Consider the following 23,384-nt stretch of genomic DNA (forward strand, 5'->3'; position numbering starts at 1 on the left):
GTAAGTTTTTTTTTTCTTTTTCAACAAGTTGGCCATCTCCCACAGAGGCAGGGTGAGCCCCCAAAAAAAGAAAAACCATAAAAGAAAAAAATTTTCATCATGTAGGTAGTGGGTTGGTAGACAGCAACCGCCCAGGGAGGTATTACCGTCTTACCATCCTGCCAAGTGAGTGTAAAACGAAAGCCTGTAATTGTTTTACGTGATGGTAGGATTGCTGGTGTACTTTTTTCTGTCTCATAAACATGCAAGATTTCAGGTACGTCTTGCTACTTCTACTTACGCTTAGGTCACACTACACATACATGTACAAGCATATACATGTATATACACACCCCTCTGGGTTTTCTTCTATTTTCTTTCTAGTTCTTGTTCTTGTTTATTTCCTCTTATCTCCATGGGGAAGTGGAACAGAATTCTTCCTCCGTAAGCCATGTGTGTTGTAAGAGGTGACTAAAATGCCGGGAGCAAGGGGCTAGTAACCCCTTCTCCTGTATAAATTACTAAATTTAAAAAGAGAAACGTTCGTTTTTCTTTTTGGGCCACCCTGCCTCTGTGGGATATGGTCGGTTTGTTGAAAGAAGAAGACATATATCTTTCTTTCAACACACCGGCCGTATCCCACCAAGGCAGGGTGGCCCAAAAAGAAAAACGAAAGTTTCTCTTAAATTTAGTAATTTATATGGGAGAAGGGGTTACTAGCCCCTTGCTCCCGGCATTTTAGTCGCCTCTTACAACACGCATGGCTTACGGAGGAAGAATTCTGTTCCACTTCCCCATGGAGAGAAGAGGAAATAAACAAGAACAAGAACTAGAAAGAAAATAGAAGAATACCCAGAGGGGTGTGTACACCTACCATCCGACTTACGATCGAGTTCGGTTCTGAGAAACTGGTCGTAAGTCGAACTTTACTACTGAATATCAACAAAACATTTTTGTAATGACTTTATTTTATTTTTTTATTTGGGTATTTCATGTTTTACTGTACTTTTTATGCTGTTAGTACTGTATTTTATACTGTAAGGTTTAGGATAAACACTTTGTACAACACAAATAGTTGTTTATTTCCCAGAAATTTGGCATAAAAAGCACGGTCGTAAGTCGAGTGGTCGTAAGTCGAGCAGGTCGTAAGTCGGATGGTAGGTGTATATATATGCTTGTACATGTATGTGTAGTGTGACCTAAGTGCAAGTAGAAGTAGCAAGACATACCTGAAATCTTGCATGTTTATGAGACAGACAAAAGACACCAGCAATCCTACCATCATGTAAAACAATTACAGGTTTTCGTTGTACACTCACTTGGCAGGACGGTAGTACCTCCCTGGGTGGTTGCTGTTTACCAACCTACTATCTAGGATATATATGTACTATACTTTCTTTCTTTCTTTCAACACACCGGCCGTATCCCACCGAGGAGGGGTGGCCCAAAAGGAAAAACTAAAGTTTCTCCTTTTACATTTAGTAATATATACAGGAGAAGAGGTTACTAGCCCCTTGCTCCCGGCATTTTAGTCGCCTCTTACAACACGCATGGCTTACGGAGGAAGAATTCTGTTCCACTTCCCCATGGAGATAAGAGGAAATAAACAAGAATAAGAACTAGAAAGAAAATAGAAGAAAACCCAGAGGGGTGTGTATATATGTGCTTGTACATGTATGTGTAGTGTGACCTAAGTGTAAGTAGAAGTAGCAAGACGTACCTGAAATCTTGCATGTTCATGAGACAGAAAAAAGGACACCAGCAATCCTACCATCATGTAAAACAATTACAGGCTTTCGTTGTACACTCACTTGGCAGGACGGTAGTACCTCCCTGGGTGGTTGCTGTTTACCAACCTACTATCTAGGATATATATGTACTATACGTATATATATATATATCCCTCTGGGTTTTCTTCTATTTTCTTACTAGTTCTTGTTCTTTTTTCCTCATATCTCAATGGGGAAGTGGAACAGAATACCTCCTATGTAAGCCATGTGTGTTGTGAGAGGTGACTAACATGCTGGAAGCAAAGGGCTAGTTACCCCTTCTCCTATATACATTACTAAGTTAAAAGGAGAAACTTTTGTTTTTATTTTTGGGCCACCCTGCTTCAGTGGGATAGGGCCGGTTTGTTGAAAGAAGGAGAAACATGCAAAATTTCAGGTATGTCTTGCTACTTCTACTTATACTTAGGTCACACTACACATGCATATACACGTTTATGTATACACACTCATCTGAGTTTTTTTTTATTTTATCTTAATAGTTCTTGTTCTTATTACTTTTCCTTTCATATCCATTGGGAAGTGGAATAAGAATCTTTCCTCTGTAAGCCATGCTTGTTGTAAAAGTCAACTAAAATGCCAGAAGCAATGGGCTAGTAACCCCTTTTCCCGTATAACTTAATAAAAAGAAAAAAGAAGAAAACCGTCAAGTAACAGTATCTTATTGAAAAAACATTTTGCCTACTCTGCAGAATTCATCAGTTGAATACAGAAATAAAGATACCTAGTGTTACATGTCTTATTCATCAGTTTGCTGGTACTGTATACCATGTATAATATGTTATGCATCCTGAGTATTCTTTCGATATCATAATAATTTTTTACATGAATTTTTGTATTATCTACTTATAAAATGCGCATATAATTTTTTCATGTATTTTTGTATTATCTACTTATTAAATGGGCATATAATTTTTAAGTATATTTAACAAAAAATTTGACTTTGGTTGATAATATAGGTACTTTTAATCTGAATTTTTTTTTTTAGTTTATTCTATATCATTGGTTTTATCTAACCTATATAGTCAATTATTTAAAGCAGTGCCAAATTAGTTATTATAATGACCTTACTTTGCAGGGAGCCCCTCACACCAGCATTGAGTCTGGAGTGGACTACAATGATATGTGTTTAGTACCAAACTCTGGCATGTTGTTTTTGACTACTGAGGATGTAAAGATGCAAACATATTTCCTACCTGTGAGTATTTTATTTCTGACTGTAAAGAACGAAACTGAGCATGTGTATTAACTAGTATAAGTTGTGGTGGTGGAGGAAAAATTATTTTAGAGAATTTTTCTGATAAGTAAGGAATTGTGTTGGAGGCCATGTAAAAATACCTTGTTCATCAAGATTTAGAAAGTGCACTTAAAATAGTTATAGGTAGTAGGTTGGTAGACAGCAACCACTCAGGGAGGTACTACCATCCTGCCAAGTGAGTGTAAAACGAAAGCCTGTAATTGTTTTACATGATGGTAGGATTGCTGGTGTCTTTTTTCTGTCTCTTAAACATTCAAGATTTCAGGTACATCTTGCTACTTCTACTTGCACTTAGGTCACACTACACATACATGTACAAGCATATATATACACACACCCCTCTGGGTTTTCTTCTATTTTCTTTCTAGTTCTTGTTCTTGTTTATTTCCTCTTACCTCCATGGGGAAGTGGAATAGAATTCTTCCTCCGTAAGCCATGCGTGTTGTAAGAGGCGACTAAAATGCCGGGAGCAAGGGCCTAGTAACCCCTTCTGTATAAATTACTAAATTTAGAAAGAGAAACTTTCGTTTTTCTTTTTGGGCCACCCTGCCTTGGTGGGATATGGCCGGTTTGTTAAAAAAAAAAATTAAAATAGTTATAGGTAGTAGGTTGGTAGACAGCAACCACTCAGGGAGGTACTACCATCCTGCCAGGTGAGTGTAAAACGAAAGCCTGTAATTGTTTTACATGATGGTAGGATTGCTGGTGTCCTTTTTTTCCGTCTCAAAAACATGCAAGATTTCAGGTACGTCTTGCTACTTCTACTTATGTGATGAATGGTTTGAAAAACCGACAAGTTGAAGATTGAGACACTTATGCAGCATATGGGAATCTTTATTCCTCTCCTTATGCCTTCCTCTTTGTATTGGACTGATGAAGCCACTGTGTGGCGAAACGTTTCCTGAATAAAGATTCCCATGTGCTGCATAAGTGTCTCAATCTTCTACTTCTACTTAGGTCACACTACACATACATGTACAAGCATATATACACACACCCTTCTGGGTTTTCTTATATTTTCTTTCTAGTTCCTGTTCTTGTTTATCTCCTTTTACCTCCAATGGGGAAGTGGAACAGAATTCTTCCTCCATAAACCATGCGTGTTGTAAGAGGTGACTAAAATGCCGGGAGCAAGGGGCTAGTAACCCCCTTCTCCTGTATAAATTACTGAATTTAAAAAGAGAAACATTCATTTTTCTTTTTGGGCCACCCTGCCTTGGTGGGATATGGCCGGTTTGTCGAAAAAAAAGAAAAAAAAAATTTAAAATAGTTGGAAAAGAAGATATGTTTTATTAACCCTTTCAGGGTCCGTCCCGTAGATCTACGGCTTTGCGTTCAGTGTCCAAACCGTAGATCTACGTCATAAAACAAATCCTGCAGCACACTGTGTATAATGAGAGAAAAAAAACTGAAACCAAGATTTACGATTAAAACAGCAACTTTGCAGTGTTTTTTCGTATGTTTTTTATAGTTGTATTTGCAATTTCTTGGTCTCATTTGATAGAATGGAAGACATATTACAGAAATAGAGATGATTTTTATTGGTTTTAGCACTGGAAATGGCTTGAAACTGAGTTCAAAGTAGCGGAAATGTTAAATTTTTGTCGATGTTCAAGAGTAAACAAACGACCTCACACGTCTAATACATGCCAGCTGGTGGATCTAATACACATTCACAAATGTGGTGATGATATTTATACAATTATTACAATATTGCATAACAGTAAATCTTCTATTTTTTGGAGTGAATAAAAATTCATTATGTAAATAAAAAATAAAAATGGGATTTATTTGTAAAGCCTCAAAACGTAACTAATGAACCGAGGAAATGTTAGTTTAGTGCCAGGAATGCCTACATTGTTTATTCTGGATGTTATTTTGAAATTGGAATATTTTGAACTTTGTGTTAAATTGGCCAAATTACCAATTTCCGATCACTTTATTTTGTAGTTGAAACAGTTGACTTGGCGATTTCTTGTGCTCAATCGATAGAATAGAAGTAATACTAGTGAAATAGCTAAGAATTTGGTTGACTGGAATGATGTAATTGGCCTAAAATGGAAGTCAAAGTCGGCAAAATCGCCGATTCGTAAATATCGCTGACACATCAAAATTCGCGAGAGCATAATTTCGTCAGTTTTCCATCAAATTTCGTACTTTTTGTTTTATTACCTTCGCAAAAAGATTCTCTACCATTTCATAAGAAAAAATAACAAATTTTTTTTTTTTGAAAATTCTTGGACACTGGGGCACCACTTCAGATTTGGGCCTTGGACCCTGAAGGGGTTAAATAAAAGGATTTGTATGGTTCCCAGAGCTAGAAGAAATAAAAGTTACATAAACAAATTGAAATCATTGAAAATGTCCATGCTGATTTATTGGAGAAGGCATGACAATCACATATAAGATCTTGAAAGGGTATGAGAAAATACATTAAGATGCAGTAACATCAGCAGAGAACAAAAGGTCACAGTTGTAAATCAAGAAAAAATAAAGCCTCAAGATATTAGAAAATTGTTTCTTCATAAATAGTGAGGAAGAACAATAAGATTGGGTTCCACGAGCTCAGTCCTCACCTGTTCTGTGATTAGTGCGTTGAGATTATAGGAAACTAAAAGTTTTTGTAATTAATTAAATACTAAAGATGAGATACAATGAGTATTTCTCTGTTCTGTAACTATAACAACAAATGTGCATTGCAGGTAGGTAATCATGCACACATTAGAGAATTGTGATATCAGACAGAGAGGTTCAGCTCTTGACCTCACAACATACATAAGAATATAAGAAAGAAGGAGCACTGCAGCAGGCCTACTGACCCATGCGGAGCAGGTCCATCTCTCCCCCCGGATTAGCCCAATGACCCACCCAGTCTGGTCACCTCCACTCAAGGAAGGAGCACGGCACCAGACCCAGCAGCACAAGCTAGTCAGGTCCAACTCACACTCACCCACACTCACTCATCTATTTATCTAACCTATTTTTAAAACTACACAACGTTTTAGCCTCAATAACTGTACTCAGGAGTTTGTTCCACTCATCCACAACTCTATTACCAAACCAGTGCTTTGCTATATCCTTCCTGAATCTGAATTTTTCCAACTTGAAACCATTGCTGCGAGTCCTGTCTTGGCTGGAAATTTTCAGCACGCTATTTACATCTCCTTTATTTATCCCTGTTTCCCATTTACATATACACCTCGATCATAGTGGTATGGTAGGGCCCCGCTTTATGGCATTTCGCCTTACGGCGTTCTGCTAATACAGCGATTTCAAATTATGACCAAAATTTGCTATACGGCAAGTGCTCTTTCAAATACGGCACCCCACCCGATTTGTTTACATTCTCCATGAGCACATCTATTATGTCTGGAAACTTTCCAAAATTTCAAGTGTTTTAACCCTTTGAGGGTTGAGAGGCCCTCTCCCAAACTCATTCTCAGGGTCAAAAAATTTAAAAAAAAAATAAATTATTTTTTCTCGTGAAATGATAGAGAATCATTTTCTGATCATAATGACACCTAAAGTATAAAATTTGATGAAAAACTTAAAGAATTATGCTCTTGCGAAGTTAGCGGTCTCAAAGTTGGCGATTACGCCCACTGTGGGACCTATTTTTGGCCAATTCCAATGTTGCAGTTGACTAAAATCATAGCTATTTCCCTAGAACTCCATTTATTCTATCGATTGAGTACAAGAATCCGCTCATATACCGATTTCAACTACCCAATGAAGTGGTCAGAAATTGGCAATTTGGGCAATTTCACACAAATTTCAAAAGATACCAATTTCAAAATTATTTTTATTTTTTTTTATTATCACACTGGCCGATTCCCACCAAGGCAGGGTGGCCCGAAAAAGAAAAACTTTCACCATCATTCACTCCATCACTGTCTTGCCAGAAGGGTGCTTTTACACTACAGTTTTTAAACTGCAACATTAGCACCCCTCCTTCAGAGTGCAGGCACTGTACTTCCCATCTCCAGGACTCAAGTCCGGCCTGCCGGTTTCCCTGATCCCCTTCATAAATGTTACTTTGCTCACACTCCAACAGCACGTCAAGTATTAAAAACCATTTGTCTCCATTCACTCCTATCAAACACGCTCACGCATGTCTGCTGGAAGTCCAAGCCCCTCGCACACAAAACCTCCTTTACCCCCTCCCTCCAACCTTTCCTAGGCCGACCCCTACCCCGCCTTCCTTCCACTACAGACTGATACACTCTCGAAGTCACTCTCTTTCGCTCCATTCTCTCTACATGTCTGAACCACCTCAACAACCCTTCCTCAGCCCTCTGGACAACAGTTTTGGTAATCCCGCTCCTCCTCTTAACTTCCAAACTACAAATTCTCTGCATTATATTCACACCACACATTGCCCTCAGACATGACATCTCCACTGCCTCCAGCCTTCTCCTCGCTGCAACATTCATCACCCATGCTTCACACCCATATAAGAGCGTTGGTAAAACTATACTCTCATACATTCCCCTCTTTGCCTCCAAGGTCCACAGACTCCTAAGTGCACCACTCACCCTTTTCCCCCTCATCAATTCTATGATTCACCTCATCTTTCATAGACCCATCCGCTGACACGTCCACTCCCAAATATCTGAATACATTCACCTCCTCCATACTCTCTCCCTCCAATCTGATATCCAATCTTTCATCACCTAATCTTTTTGTTATCCTCATAACCTTACTCTTTCCTGTATTCACTTGTAATTTTCTTCTTTTGCACACCCTACCAAATTCATCCACCAATCTCTGCAACTTCTCTTCAGAATCTCCCAAGAGCACAGTGTCATCAGCAAAGAGCAACTTTATCTTTTAACTCCACACCTCTTGCTAAGACCCTTGCATTTACTTCTCTTACAACCCCATCTATAAATATATTAAACAACCACGGTGAGATCACACATCCTTGTCTAAGGCATACTTTTACTGGGAAATAATTTCCCTCTTTCCTACATACTCTAACTTGAGCCTCACTATCCTCATAAAAACTCTTCACTGCTTTCAGTAACCTACCTCCTACACCATACACCTGCAACATCTGCCACATTGCCCCCCTATCCACCCTGTCATACATCTTTTCCAAATCCATAAATGCCACAAAGACCTCTTTAGCCTTATCTAAATACTGTTCACTTATAAGTTTCACTGTAAACACCTGGTCCACACACCCCCTACCTTTCCTAAAGCCTCCTTGTTCATCTGCTATCCTATTCTCCGTCTTACTCTTAATTCTTTCAATAATAACTCTACCATACACTTTACCAGGTATACTCAACAGACTTATCCCCCTATAATTTTTGCACTCTCTTTTGTCCCCTTTGCCTTTATACAAAGGAACTATGCATGCTCTCTGCCAATCCCTAGGTACCTTACCCTCTTCCATACATTTATTAAATAATTGCACCAACCACTCCAAAACTATATCCCCACCTGCTTTTAACATTTCTATCTTTATCCCATCAATCCCAGCTGCCTTACCCCCTTTCATTTTACCTACTGCCTCACGAACTTCCCCCACACTCACAACTGGCTCTTCCTCACTCCTACAAGATGTTATTCCTCCTTGCCCTATACACGAAATCACAGCTTCCCTATCTTCATCAACATTTAACAATTCCTCAAAATATCCCCTCCATCTTCCCAATACCTCTAACTCTCCATTTAATAACTCTCCTCTCCTATTTTTAACTGACAAATCCATTTGTTCTCTAGGCTTCCTTAACTTGTTAATCTCACTCCAAAACTTTTTCTTATTTTCAACAAAATTTGTTGATAACATTTCACCCACTCTCTCATTTGCTCTCTTTTTACATTGCTTCACCACTCTCTTAACCTCTCTCTTTTTCTCCATATACTCTTCCCTCCTTGCATCACTTCTACTTTGTAAAAATTTCTCATATGCTATCTTTTTCTCCCTTACTACTCTCTTTGCATCATCATTCCACCAATCGCTCCTCTTCCCTCCCGCACCCACTTTCCTGTAACCACAAACTTCTGCTGAACACTCTAACACTACATTTTTAAACCTACCCCATACCTCTTCGACCCCATTTCCTATGCTCTCATTAGCCCATCTATCCTCCAATAGCTGTTTATATCTTACCCTAACTGCCTCCTCTTTTAGTTTATAAACCTTCACCTCTCTCTTCCCTGATGCTTCTATTCTCCTTGTATCCCATCTACCTTTTACTTTCAGTGTAGCTACAACTAGAAAGTGATCTGATATATCTGTGGCCCCTCTATAAACATGTACATCCTGAAGTCTACTCAACAGTCTTTTATCTACCAATACATAATCCAACAAACTACTGTCATTTTGCCCTACATCATATCTTGTATACTTATTTATCCTCTTTTTCTTAAAATATGTATTACCTATAACTAAACCCCTTTCTATACAAAGTTCAATCAAAGGGCTCCCATTATCATTTACACCTGGCACCCCAAACTTACCTACCACACCCTCTCTAAAAGTTTCTCCTACTTTAGCATTCAGATCCCCTACCACAATTGACTCTCTCACTTGGTTCAAAGGCTCCTATACATTCACTTAACATCTCCCAAAATCTCTCTCTCTCCTCTACATTCCTCTCTTCTCCAGGTGCATACACGCTTATTATGACCACTTTTCGCATCCAACCTTTACTTTAATCCACATAATTATTGAATTTACACATTCATATTCTCTTTTCTCCTTCCATAACTGATTCTTCAACATTACTGCTACCCCTTCCTTTGCTCTAACTCTCTCAGATACTCCAGATTTAATCCCATTTATTTCCCCCCACCGAAACTCCCCTACCCCCTTCAGCTTTGTTTCGCTTAGGGCCAGGACATCCAACTTCTTTTCATTCATAACAACAGCAATCATCTGTTTCTTGTCATCCGCACTACATCCACGCACATTCAAGCATCCCAATTTTATAAAGTTTTTCTTCTTCTCTTTTTTAGTAAATGTCTACAGGAGAAGGGGTTACTAGCCCATTGCTCCCGGCATTTTAGTCGCGTCATACGACACGCATGGCTTACGGAGGAAAGATTCTTTTCCACTTCCCACTTATCTAGTGTGTTTATGAGACAGAAAAAGAAACCAGCAATCCTACCATCATGCAAAACAGTTACAGGTTTCTGTTTTACAGTCATCTGGCAGGACGGTAGTACTTCCCTGGGTGGTTGCTGTCTACCAACCTAGTGTTCAAAATAAACAAGACAGACATTCATGGCACTAAAATAGCATTTTATCTGTTCATTAGTCATGTTTCTAGGCTCCTTTTACATTACTTTTGCTTTCCATTTTGAATTTTTATTCTCACAGAAAATAGAAAGTTTTCTGTTATGTATACTACTGCTTCATTGTAAAAACAGTATAAATGATATCAGCGCACTTATGAAAGAATATTAGACTCACCATTTGACGTGTATTGGATGCGTGGCTTGATTTGTTTACTCTTGAATATCAGCAAAAATTAATAATTTTAGCTACTTTGCGCTCAATTTCAAAGTACTTGTCATTGTGAAACCAATCAAAATCATCTCTAATTCTGTAATATATCTTCCATTCTATTAAATGAGACCAAGGAAACGAGAATACAACCATAAATACTATATGAAAATTCACTAGAAAGGCACTGTTTTAAACCAAAAACACAGTCGAAGTTTTTTTTTTTTCTCATTATGCACAGCATGCTTTAGGATTTTTTTTATACTGTGCACACTGACCACAGAGACCCATTCTTTCATATGTAGGCCTGCCAGCTTTCTTCCACCAGATTTGAAGGCGCTAGAATTCAGGCGTACAAGTACATGACCGACCCTGGCTGCAATGACGTACTTGTACGTGACCGACCCTCAAAGGGTTAAAGTTATTGCGTATTTTATATGTACTCTGATAATTATGCTTATGTGTACCTGTACCTAAATATATACTTACACATGTGCTGGCATGTAGGTACACATTAAAATCACCAAGAGTCTCTCTACTCATGATGCCATAGTAATACTATGTAATAATAATCTCTCTTGGGCACATTAAATGTCTAATTTTATGTTAATTAAGACATTTTCATGAATCCATCTCTGATATTTTCTTCAAAATTATATAAGAAACACGTTACATAGCATATAAATATTATACATACACCCACAGAATAAAAATTGAAATAAATATGAGATATGTTTACAAAGCGGCTCTAGGAGTGTCGTAAGAATTACATTTTCTCTAGTCAAACACTGGGGGATAACTGTAGATAAATATTCCTTTTGTATGCCTTCACTCTATACAGTGGAACCTCTACTTGTGAGTTTAATTCGTTCCATGACCTTGCTCGCAACTGGATTTGCTCGTTTGCAGAGTCAATTTTCCTCATTTAAATTAACTGAAATGCAATTAATCCGTTCCAGTGGAATTCTGTACTTCAATAATTTCGCTAATATCAACTCTACAGCTTAGTTATCTATCTCACTTCATCTAATATGACATAATAAACAATATAAATAACATACAAACCTGATATATACTTTAAAATGAATAAAATATATCATTCATGCGGAGGTATGGGCGGTGTCGGTGGTGGACGAGTTTGTCTGGAGACCGGGCAAAATACTTCATGAATAATTTAGCTAATATCATCTATACGGCTTATTTATCTATCACAGTTCATCTAATATGACATAACAAACAATATAAATAACATAGAAACATGATATATACTCTAGAATGAATGAAATATGTTATTCATGTAGTGGTATGGGCAGTGTTGGCGGTGGACGAGAGTTTGTCTGGAGACCGGGCAAAATACGTACTTCATGAATAATGACTCAAGAAATCGTAATGACACGATTGCAAACAAACCATACCCCCGGCCGGGATTGAACCCGCGGTCATAGAGTCTCAAAACTCCAGCCCGTCGCGTTAGCCACTAGACCAGCTAGCCACAATTAGATTCATCCAACTAGGTATATTTCTACACCATAGGAAGGTTAGCACAGGCACCACTGTGACCACAAATGCAAGTTTTTACAGATGAATCTCCAGCTAGCGTAAAAACTTGCATTTGTGGTCACAGTGGTGCCTGTGCTAATCTTCCTATGGTGTAGAAATATACAGTGGACCCCTGCATACCGATTTTAATCCGTGCAAGAGGGGTCATTGTTATGCAAAATAATCGGTATGCGAATGAATTTTCCCCATAAGAAATAATGGAAATCAAATTAATCCGTGCCAGAGACCCAAAAGTATGAAAAAAAAATTTTTTTTACCACATGAAATGTTAATTTTAATACACACAAACTGAAAAAGGCATGCACACTTACATGACACTTACTTTTATTGAAGATCTGGTGATGATTGATGGGATGGGAGGAGAGGAGAGAGAGTGTTAGTGTTTAGAAGGAGAATCCCCTTCCATTAAGACTTGAGGTGTCAAGTCCTTTTCTGGGGTTACTTCCCTTCTTCTTTTAATGCCACTAGGACCAGCTTCAGAGTCACTGGACTTCTTTCGCACAACATATCTGTCCATAGTGGCCTGTATCTCTCGTTCCTTTATGACTTCCCTAAAGTGTTTCACAACATTGTCAGTGTAATAATCACCAGCACGGCTTGCAATAGCTGTGTGAGGGTGATACTCATCCATAAAGGTTTGCACTTTCAGCCACATTGCACAGATTTCCTTAATCTTTGTAGTAGGCAACTTCTTCAATTTCTCTCTCCCCTCCTCTGAACCAGTTTTCTCAGGTCTGGCCTCTTGCTCTTGAAGTTGATCTATCAGCTCATCAGTGGTTAGTTCTTCATTGTCCTCCTCCACCAACTCTTCCACATCCTCCCCACTAACCTCCAACCCCAAGGACTTTCCAATGCCACAGTGGATTCCTCAACTGGCATAATCCTCTCAGGGTTAGCCTCAAACCCTTCAAAATCCCTTTTGTCTACACATTCTGGCCACAGTTTCTTCCAAGCAGAGTTCAAGGTCTTCTTAGTCACTCCCTCCCAAGCCTTACCTATAAGGTTTACACAATTGAGGATATTAAAGTGCTCTCTCCAAAACTCTCTTAGAGTCAATTGAGTTTCTGAGGTCACTACAAAGCACCTTTCAAACAGAGCTTTTGTGTACAGTTTCTTGAAGTTTGCAATAACCTGCTGGTCCATGGGCTGCAGGAGAGGAGTGGTATTAGGAGGCAAAAACTTCACCTTAATGAATTTCATGTCCCCATAAAGTCGCTCTGCCACGTCTGTAGGATGACCAGGGGCATTGTCTAACACCAGGAGGCACTTAAGTTCTAATTTCTTTTCAGTTAGGTAATCTTTCACATTGGGGGCAAATTCATGGTGTAACCAGTCATAGAAAAAGTCCCTAGTGACCCATGCCTTACTGTTTGCCCTCCACAGCACACACAAATTCTCCTTGAGGACATTCTTTTGCCTGAACGGTCTGGGAGTTTCAGAGTGATACACTAATAAAGGCTTAACTTTGCAATCACCAGTAGCATTGGAACACATCAACAAAGTAAGCCTGTCTTTCATAGGCTTATGTCCTGGGAGTGCCTTTTCCTCCTGAGTAATGTAGGTCCTGCTTGGCATTTTCTTCCAAAACAGGCCTGTTTCATCACAATTAAACACTTGTTCAGGTTTCAGTCCTTCAGTCTCTATGTACTTCTTGAATTCCTGCACATATTTTTCAGCCGCTTTGTGGTCCGAACTGGCAGCCTCACCATGCCTTATCACACTATGTATGCCACTACGCTTCTTAAATCTCTCAAACCAACCTTTGCTGGCCTTAAACTCACTCACATCAGCACTAGTTGCAGGCATTTTTTTAATTAAATCCTCATGCAACTTCCTAGCCTTTTCGCTTATGATCGCTTGAGAGACACTATCTCCTGCTAGCTGTTTTTCATTTATCCACACCAATAAGAGTCTCTCAACATCTTCCATCACTTGCGATCTTTGTTTCGAAAACACAGTTAAACCTTTGGCAAGAACAGCTTCCTTGATTGCCTTTCTGGTGCCCACAATAGTAGCGATGGTTGATTGGGGTTTCTTGTACAACCTGACCAGGTCGGCGATACGCACTCCACTTTCATACTTATCAATGATCTCTTTCTTCATTTCTATTGGAATTCTCACCCTTAATGGTGTAGGGTTGGCACTAGAAGCTTTCTTGGGGCCCATGTTCACTTATTTTCCAGAAACAGCACCGAAAACACTGTAATAATACGAAATATTCCGATTGTATGCTTGGATGTTACCACGGAGGCTGGCTGGTAAACAATGGCATGGGCGGCACATGTGAGGCTGGCTGAGGGCGCACATTGGACGCGTCTCGGACGAAAATCGGTGAGCGGGTTTTTAAGCGGTATGCGAGGCAAAATTTTTGCGATTAAAGCAAGCGGTATGCGGATTAATCGTTATGTGGTGCCATCGGTATGCGGGGGTCCACTGTACCTAGTTGGATGAATCTTATTGTGGCTAGCTGGTCTAGTGGCTAACGCGATGGGCTGGAGTTTTGAGACTCTATGACCGCGGGTTCAATCCCGGCCAGGGGTATGGTTCATGAATAATTTCGCTAATATCATCTATACGGCTTATTTATATATCACAGTTCATCTAATATGACACAACAAACAATAAAAATAACATAGAGACATGATATATACTCTAGAATGAATAAAATATGTCATTATATAACAGGTGGAGGCGGCCACAACCACACCCTCTTTGTTAAGGTAAACACTGCCATCTAGTGATGGCCTTTTGAAGCCATCTATTATAATTGTTATATCAAGTACATTATTATTATATGTATATGTATTATTATTATACATATTATATTATTGTTATTATCATATTATATTATTATTAGTATAACAGTGGACCCCCGCCTTACGATGGCATCGCGTTACATTAAATCCGCCATACGATACATTTGAATGCAAAAATTTTGCCTCGCCTCACGCTAAAAAACTTGCCTCTCGGGATTCGTCCGGGACGCGTCCCATGTGTGGCCTCAGCGCCAGTGTTTACAAGCCAGCCAGTGCAGTCGCATCCACGCATACATTTGGTACATTTCACTTTATCCCAGTGTTTTTTGTGCTTATAACTGCAAAATAAGTCACCATGGGCCCCAAGAAAGCTTCTAGTGCCAACCCTGTGGTACAAAGGGTGAGAATTCATATGGAAATTAAGAAATATTTTGAAGGCATTAGGGCTAACCCTGAAAAGCCTATGCCAGTTGTGGAATCCATTGTGCCTACTTCAAAGATTAAGGAAATGTGTACAAAGTGGGTTGAACTGCAAACCTTTATGGATGAAAAGCACCCTAACACAGCTATTGCAAGCCGTGCTGGTGACTATTACAATGACAATGTTGTGGCCCATTTTAGGCAAATCTTAAAGGAATGGGAGGCACAGAGCTCTATGGACAGATTTGTTGTGCGACAGAGGTCCAGTGACTCTCAAGCTGGTCCTAGTGGCATTAAAAGAAGAAGGGAAGTAACCCCAGAAAAGGACTTGATACCTCAAGTCCTAATGGAAGGGGATTCCCCTTCTAAACAATAACAACTTCTACACTCTCCCCTCCTCCCATCCCATCAATCATCACCAGATCTTCAATAAAGGTAAGTGTCATGTATTCTGTTCTTAGTAGAGTATTAATTGTGCATGTCTTCTTAAGTTTGTGTGTATTAAAATTAATATTTCATGTGGTAAAAAATTTTTTTTTTCATACTTTGTGGTGTTTTGCACGGATTAATTTGATTTCCATTATTTCTTATGGGGAAAATTAATTCACCATATGATAATTTCAGCTTACGATGAGCTCTCGTGAACGGATTAATATTGTAAGGCGGGGGTCCACTGTATTATTGTATTATATTATTATACTACCTAAGTAGTAGGTTGGTAGACAGCAACCGCCCAGGGAGGTACTACCGTCCTGCCAAGTGAGTGTAAAACAAAAGCCTGTAATTGTTTTACATGATGGTAGGATTGCTGGTGTTCTTTTTTCTGTTTCATAAACATGCAAGATTTCAGGTACGTCTTGCTACTTCTACATACACTTAGGTCAAGCATATATATACATACATACCCCTCTGGGTTTTCTTCTATTTTCTTTCTAGTTCTTGTTCTTGTTTATTTCCTCTTATCTCCATGGGGAAGTGGACCAGAATTCTTCCTCTGTAAGCCATGCGTGTCGTAAGAGGCGACTAAAATGCCAGGAGCAAGGGGCTAGTAACCCCTTCTCCTGTATATATTACTAAATTTGAAAGGAGAAACTTTCGTTTTTCCTTTTGGGCCACCCCACTTCGGTGGGATACGGCTGGTACGTTGAAAGAAAGAATTATACTATTATTATTATTATTATATGTATTATTATTATACATATTATTATTACTATTATTATTACATAAATAATTTGTAATTTTTATTCACACAAAAAATATAAGATTTACTGTTATTCCTTATTGCAATAATTGTATAAATAATATCAACCCATTCACGACTGCATATTGGAATGGACAGTGACGCCATTTGTTTACTCTGAAACAGCTAAGCAATGGACCATTTCTCCTAGGTTGAGCTCTATTTCAAGGTACTTTCGTCGTGAAATCATATCTATTTCTGTAATATATCTTCTATTCTATCAAATGAGACCAAACAAACGAGAATACAACCATAAAAACTATTCGAAATTACCGCTAAGGAGTGGCTAATTGCTGAAAAGTAACTCCATTATTTATGCTTAGATTTCTTTCATTTTTGGTGCATGTTAAGAAACATCTTTCCATCATACATTGCCCAAGTTTCAATAAGATAGTCCAACAAACAAATGAGATACAATTTCCGAGATCAAGAGCAAGAGCCCCTCACCAGTGTCACGGAACCTGCCTTGAGGTCTGTTTGCATGTGGAAATTTTGCTCGCGTATGGAAGCAAAAAATCGACCCATCGACTGCTCGTATTTGGAAAAACTCGCACATGGACACACTCGCAAGTAGAGGTTGCACTGTATATAGCAATTCATGATCCTTGTGGGTTTAGTGCTTCTTTTTTATTATGATTATAATAATTTGCAATAATAATTTGTAATAATAATAACTTGTAACAATAATCATTTGTAATAATAATTTGTCAGAGCATCATTCCTTCTAAAAATTACATGAGAATGGAAGTGTTGGTCTTTATTTATTCTACTGTACCACTGTGGAGACAAGTTGTACACAATGTAAGGTGTCTGTATGAATGTTTATGAACCATAACCAGACGCATCGTCTGTTTGTTTACATAGTGGGTGGGGTGGCCAGGCTGGCTTCCCTACACTGTCCTACCTACCACACCACTTTCTACAAATAAATACTTTTCACCTTTCACCCTACATTAAGACTACAAATATTTTAAGGTAAGTAATAAGTGCACTGTATATACATTTTATCACTCTAAGCATCGTCATATATTATGTGTGGGGTGGGGGTGGCCAGGAGGGCTACCACACCTAGCTTCTTATAGTAAATGCTACTCACCTTTTGCCCTACATTAAGACTATGAATATTTTGAGGTAAATAATGAGTGTACTGTATGTGTATTTTACTTTTTATTCTTTTTTTATGCCTATGTTATATTGCTAACTTAATATATGTTAGTGTAAGCTTGTTATCTGGCATTTATATGCATTTATAAGTGGAAAAAAATGGCGTTCTGCTTTCCGGCGAAGTCTGCTTTCCGGCAGTAGCCTGGAACCTAACCTGTCGTATAAGTGGGGCCCTACTGTATTTCCAGAACAGACAGGAAAACTTTAGCTTGACATTAAAGTGATCAGAACTAGGATAGAAGCCACACACCTGGATCAGTCACAGTGTTTAGAAAATACAATATTTTGCCAGTGTAAAGAAGGTGAACCATTGGAATGAGCTAGGTGAAGAGGTAGTTAAAGTTAAAGGTAAATATGGAACAGTCCAAAAGGCTAGGAACTAACTGCATTAGCTGACTAAAAGTCAAAAGACAGAACCAGGAAGGTGCATTGAATACACACTCAGATATTCAGAGAACCTAAATTATATTGAAATTTTTAATATGTTAATGCACCTAGGAAAAATATTTGGTACAAGAAATAATGTTCACCTTGATTGATCTTTTGGACCCATTACTACTATTTTGTATCACTTACTTGCTATGCTGGATAGGTTATTTAGATTGCATATACTTTTACAGTGTATGCAGTCTAAATAACCATACACAGCATAAGGAATCCATCCGTTTCTGATAGTAAATATAGATTAGAGAAATCTGATTATTGATATTTGGTGATTGAGGCTGGTGGGACATAAAGAAGAAAACTAAACTTCATTGTATGATCCACATTGAAACATTATATATCAGACGTGTAAACAGTCAAGCCATACAAGCCGATAAAGTATTTATTGGTAAAATGGCTAAATAGTAGGTGGTTAAAATATTGGAGGAGATAGAAGCTATGCCACTGAAATTCAAATTAAAAATGTAGTGATTGAGAGAGTGGGCATTTTTTATGAGACTTTTCAACTCTTGTCTTCTGAACATTTGGAATAACAAAATCACCAAGTAGTATAAAATACTATCACTCTCTGTAATATAATTTTGTAAAGGAAATTGGTGAGAGAAATATAAATTGATCATATTTTAAAAGATAGTGATATTACGGTGTTTTTAAACTGATGTTTTCATCATAATGTCTCTCCTAAAAGTAATATTTTCTCCTTAGCTGGATTATGTGATCACAGTAAAATTCGTAGTATCAATTTCAGAGCCTTGGTGCTGCACCCAAGTGGTGTTCTCACCTTGATGCACTTATTGAAGAGTTGGAGGAAGAAGATGCTCCAGCTCAGTATGATGATTATAAGTTTGTCACAGAGGATGAACTAAAGCAGCTTGGCCTCCATGACCTAATTGGTGAGTTGTTTTCTTGACATTGATATATTGTATTAATAATAGCTGGAAAACACACAAAATGCAAACACTAGAACATTTTATTGGAAAAGTTTGTCCTGGGACCTTGGTCACTTCAAATGTACTGGTACATATGGATAGGAAGACATAAGCCTAAAATGGTCAGGAAAGCACCTGAGTGGCAGTGAGGTTAGAGGGCTGAAAAATCTTGAGTAACTTTAAAAATAAGTTGGATAAATATGTGAATTCTCCGTGGGAGAGTGGAGAAGAATCCTTCCTCTGTAAGCCATGCGTGTCATAAGAGGCAACTAAAATGCCAGGAGCAAGGGGCTAGTAATTCCTTCTTCTGTATAAATTACTGAATGTAAAAAGAATAAAAACTTTAATTTCCTCTTTTTTGGGTCACCCTGCCTCAATGGTTGACAGCTGGTGTGTTAAAAAAAATTTGTGGCTGAGAAGGATGAATTTGAGTTGGACCAGCCTAATGTGGGCCAGTAGGTCTGCTGCAGTTTCCTTCATTCTTTTGTTCTTATATGTGTCATCTAGTCATGTCTGGTGTTAGGCAGGGTGATGCTTGTTTAATGAGTGATAGTGTGGTGGCAATACTGTAGCTTCCTCATCTTTGTGTGACTGCATTTGTTACAAAAATCCGAGAAGCTTCTAAACAACTGCATCTGTTGAGATTTGGCTCTGTGATCATCTATTTACCAGTCCAACTCATGTCTTCTTTGTTGCACACGCTTTTTTTCTTGCAACCAACGAGGCAGGGTGACCCCAAAAAGAAAAACACTCACTATCATTCAACATTTTCACCATCATTCACACAATCACTGTCTTTGCAGAGGTGTCCAAATATGACAGTTCAGATGCCACTCCAAACAGTCAACATCCCAAACCCCTCCTTTAAAATGTGGGCATTGTATGTACTTCCCACCTCCAGGACTAAAGTCCAGTTAACTGGTTTCCCTGAGTCCCTTCACAAAATATTACCCTGCTAACACTCCAACAGCTTGTCAAGTCCCAAAAACAATTTGTCTCCATTCACTCTTATCTAACATGCTCACACATGCCTGCTGTATGTCCAAGCCCCTTGCACACAAAACCTCTTTTACCCCCTCCCTCTATCCTTTTCTAGGATGATCCCTAGAACATATTTCTTTTATGTTAATAATACAGTTGAACAATATTACAGCTGTTCTTTATCCTATTTTCTAAACATGATCCTTATTGTTGTTTCAGTAATTTTTAAGCACAGTATTTTATAAATAACTGTACTGTATACCTAGATGTTTTCATTTTGATGATAAACTAAGTTAAAATTTTTTTTTTTTCAACAAGTCAGCCGTCTCCCACTGAGGCAGGGTGACCCAAAAAGAAAGAAAATCCCCAATAAGAAAATACTTTCATCATTCAACACTTTCACCTCACTCACACACAATCACAACAGTTTAGAAGCATATACGTATAAAGATACACAACATATCCCTCCAAACTGCTAATATCCCGAATCCCTCCTTTAGAGTGCAGGCATTGTACTTCCCATTTCCAGGACTCAAGTCCGGCTATATAAAAATAACCGGTTTCCCTGAATCCCTTCACTAAATATTACCCTGCTCACACTCCAACAGATCGTCAGGTCCCAAATACCATTCGTCTCCATTCACTCCTATCGAACACGCTCATGCACGCCTGCTGGAAGTCCAAGCCTCTCGCCCACAAAACTTCCCTTACCCCTTCCTTCCAACCTTTTTGAGGACGACCCCTACCCCGCCTTCCTTCTCCTACAGATTTAAATGCTCTCCATGTCATTCTACTCTGATCCATTCTCTCTAAATGACTAAACCACCTCAACAACCCCTCTTCAGCCCTCTGACTAATACTTTTATTAACTCCACACCTTCTCCTAATTTCCACACTCCGAATTTTCTGCATAATATTTACACCACACACTGCCCTTAGACAGGACATCTCCACTGCCTCCAACCGTCTCCTCGCTGCTGCATTCACAACCCAAGCTTCACACCCATATAAGAGTGTTGGTACTACAATACTTTCATACATTCCCTTCTTTGCCTCCATAGATAACGTTTTTTGACTCCACATATACCTCAACGCACCACTCACCTTTTTTCCCTCATCAATTCTATGATTAACCTCATCCTTCATAAATCCATCCGCCGACACGTCAACTCCCAAGTATCTGAAAACATTCACTTCTTCCATACTCCTCCCCAATTTGATATCCAATTTTTCTTTATCTAACTCGTTTGATACCCTCATCACCTTACTCTTTTCTATGTTCACTTTCAACTTTCTACCTTTACACACACTCCCAAACTCATCCACTAACCTTTGCAATTTTTCTTTAGAATCTCCCATAAGCACAGTATCATCAGCAAAAAGTAACTGTGTCAATTCCCAATTTGTATTTGATTCTCCATAATTTAATCCCACCCCTCTCCCGAACACCCTAGCATTTACCTCTTTTACAACCCCATCTATAAATATACAAAACAACCATGGTAACATTACACATTCCTGTCTAAGACCTACTTTTACCAGGAAGTAGTCTCCCTCTCTTCTACACACCCTAACCTGAGCCTCACTACCCTCATAAAAACTCTTTACAGCATGTAGTAACTTACCACCTATTCCATATACAGTGGTCCCTCAATAATCGTCCGGCCTGAAAGTCGTCCATTTCGGAAAAAGTCCTGTTTTTTCATCAAAATATTGGCTCGCAAATGGTCCGGTAACTCGCTAATAGTCCTAATAGTCCTTTGTCCCGGACGCGTACTCACGCTCTGAGCCGCCTCGGCCTTTCCTTCCCAGCCAGTGTGCCATTGTTTACCAGTGAGTGACGGTCCCCTCACATGCTCCTACGAAATATTTCATAATATTCCATTGATTTTAGTGCTTGCAAGTGCTAAATAAGCTATCATGGCTCCAAATAAAACTTCTAGTGCCAGCCCTTTGGTAAAGAATGTGAGATACACATAATTTAGGAAAAAGTTTGTAGAAAAATACAAAGATGGTGGTGGTAGAGTGGAAGCAGTTGTGATAGTGGTTGATGAACATAAGAAAGGAGGATCACTGCAGCAGGTCTGTTGGCCCATGCTCGGCAGGTCCTTTACAATTCATCCCACTAATGAAACATTTTCCCAACCCAGTCCTCAATGCTACCCAAGAAATAAGCTATGATAACTCTATCCACTCATTTGGGACTTGCAATTGAGTGGATAGAGTTATCATAGCTTATTTCTTGGGTAGCATTGAGGACTGGGTTGGGAAAATGTTTCGTTAGTGGGATGAATTGTAAAGGACCTGCCGAGCATGGGCCAACAGAGGCCTGCTGCAGTGATCCTCCTTTCTTATGTTCATCAACCACTATCACAACTGCTTCCACTCTACCACCATCTTTGTATTTTTCTACAAACTTTTTCATAAATTATGTGTTTTTCACATTCTTTACCAAAAGGCTGGCACTAGAAGCTTTCTTTGGTGCTACGTAGTGATGGTGGTAGAAGGTAGTAGTGATGGTGGTAGAAGGTAGTAATGATGGTGGTAGAAGATAGTAGTGATGGTGGTAGAAGGTAGTAGTGATGGTGGTAACAGTTGTAATAGTGGTAGAAGGGCGTAGTGGGTTCCTTCTTCAGTGGTTCAGCGATTCTACCATCTCCTCCAATGTTGTTGGAGTTATATAGGGCTACAAAAACCACCGCCGACTCAGCTGCTGCTTCACCACCATTATGGACGGCTTACACTCAGTGGCCCTTATATACCCAACAACAACACAACACAACGCCTCTCGTGACATACGTAATGACTTATTTTATTCATTCTAGAGTATATTCCATGTTTCTATGTTATTAATATTGTTTATTATGTCATATTAGTTGAATTGTGATAGATAAATAAGCCATAGAGTTGATATTAGTGTCATATTCTCCAACAATAAACTTGCCATCCCTCCCTCACACAAATAGCCAATAAGAACATAACAATGGAAGAACACTGCAGGTTTACTGGCCCATATAAGGCAAGTCCTTATCAAAATGACCTCCACCCAAAGCTACCCAAGAATTTACTCCCGTACCCAATGATACAAATCAAACTCAGCTCCTCCAACTCGTATATTTGTCCAATCTCTTCTTAAAGCTACCCAAGGTCCTAGCCTCGATCACCCTACTGGTAAGTGTGATGTTAAATAAGAACTTAAGAAAGTAGGAACACTGGAACAGGCTTGCTGGCCCATACTAGGCCGGTCCTTCACAAATCCAACCCACTAACAGAACAAATGCTACCCAAGCAATAAATTCAGGTGCAAGTCCGACTCAAATCCAACCCCTTTCACTCGTGTATTTATCCAACCTAAATTTGAAACTACCCGATGTTTTAGCTTCGATCACCCTACTAGGCAGACTGTT

General features: G+C 38.9%; 1 protein-coding gene across 1 annotated transcript in view; it reads left to right on the plus strand.

Annotated features, from left to right (window-relative positions):
- l(2)34Fd (lethal (2) 34Fd) overlaps positions 1-23,384 on the plus strand; it is a 57,820-nt gene that overhangs the window by 24,338 nt on the left and 10,098 nt on the right. Inside the window, exons 8-9 of the mRNA XM_070090795.1 lie at positions 2,845-2,964; positions 18,816-18,960. Coding sequence (XP_069946896.1) covers positions 2,845-2,964; positions 18,816-18,960 — 265 coding nt within the window. The remainder of the gene's footprint in view (positions 1-2,844; positions 2,965-18,815; positions 18,961-23,384) is intronic.

This window comes from Cherax quadricarinatus, chromosome 33, assembly GCF_038502225.1.
Source record: "Cherax quadricarinatus isolate ZL_2023a chromosome 33, ASM3850222v1, whole genome shotgun sequence".
NCBI lineage: Eukaryota > Metazoa > Arthropoda > Malacostraca > Decapoda > Parastacidae > Cherax > Cherax quadricarinatus.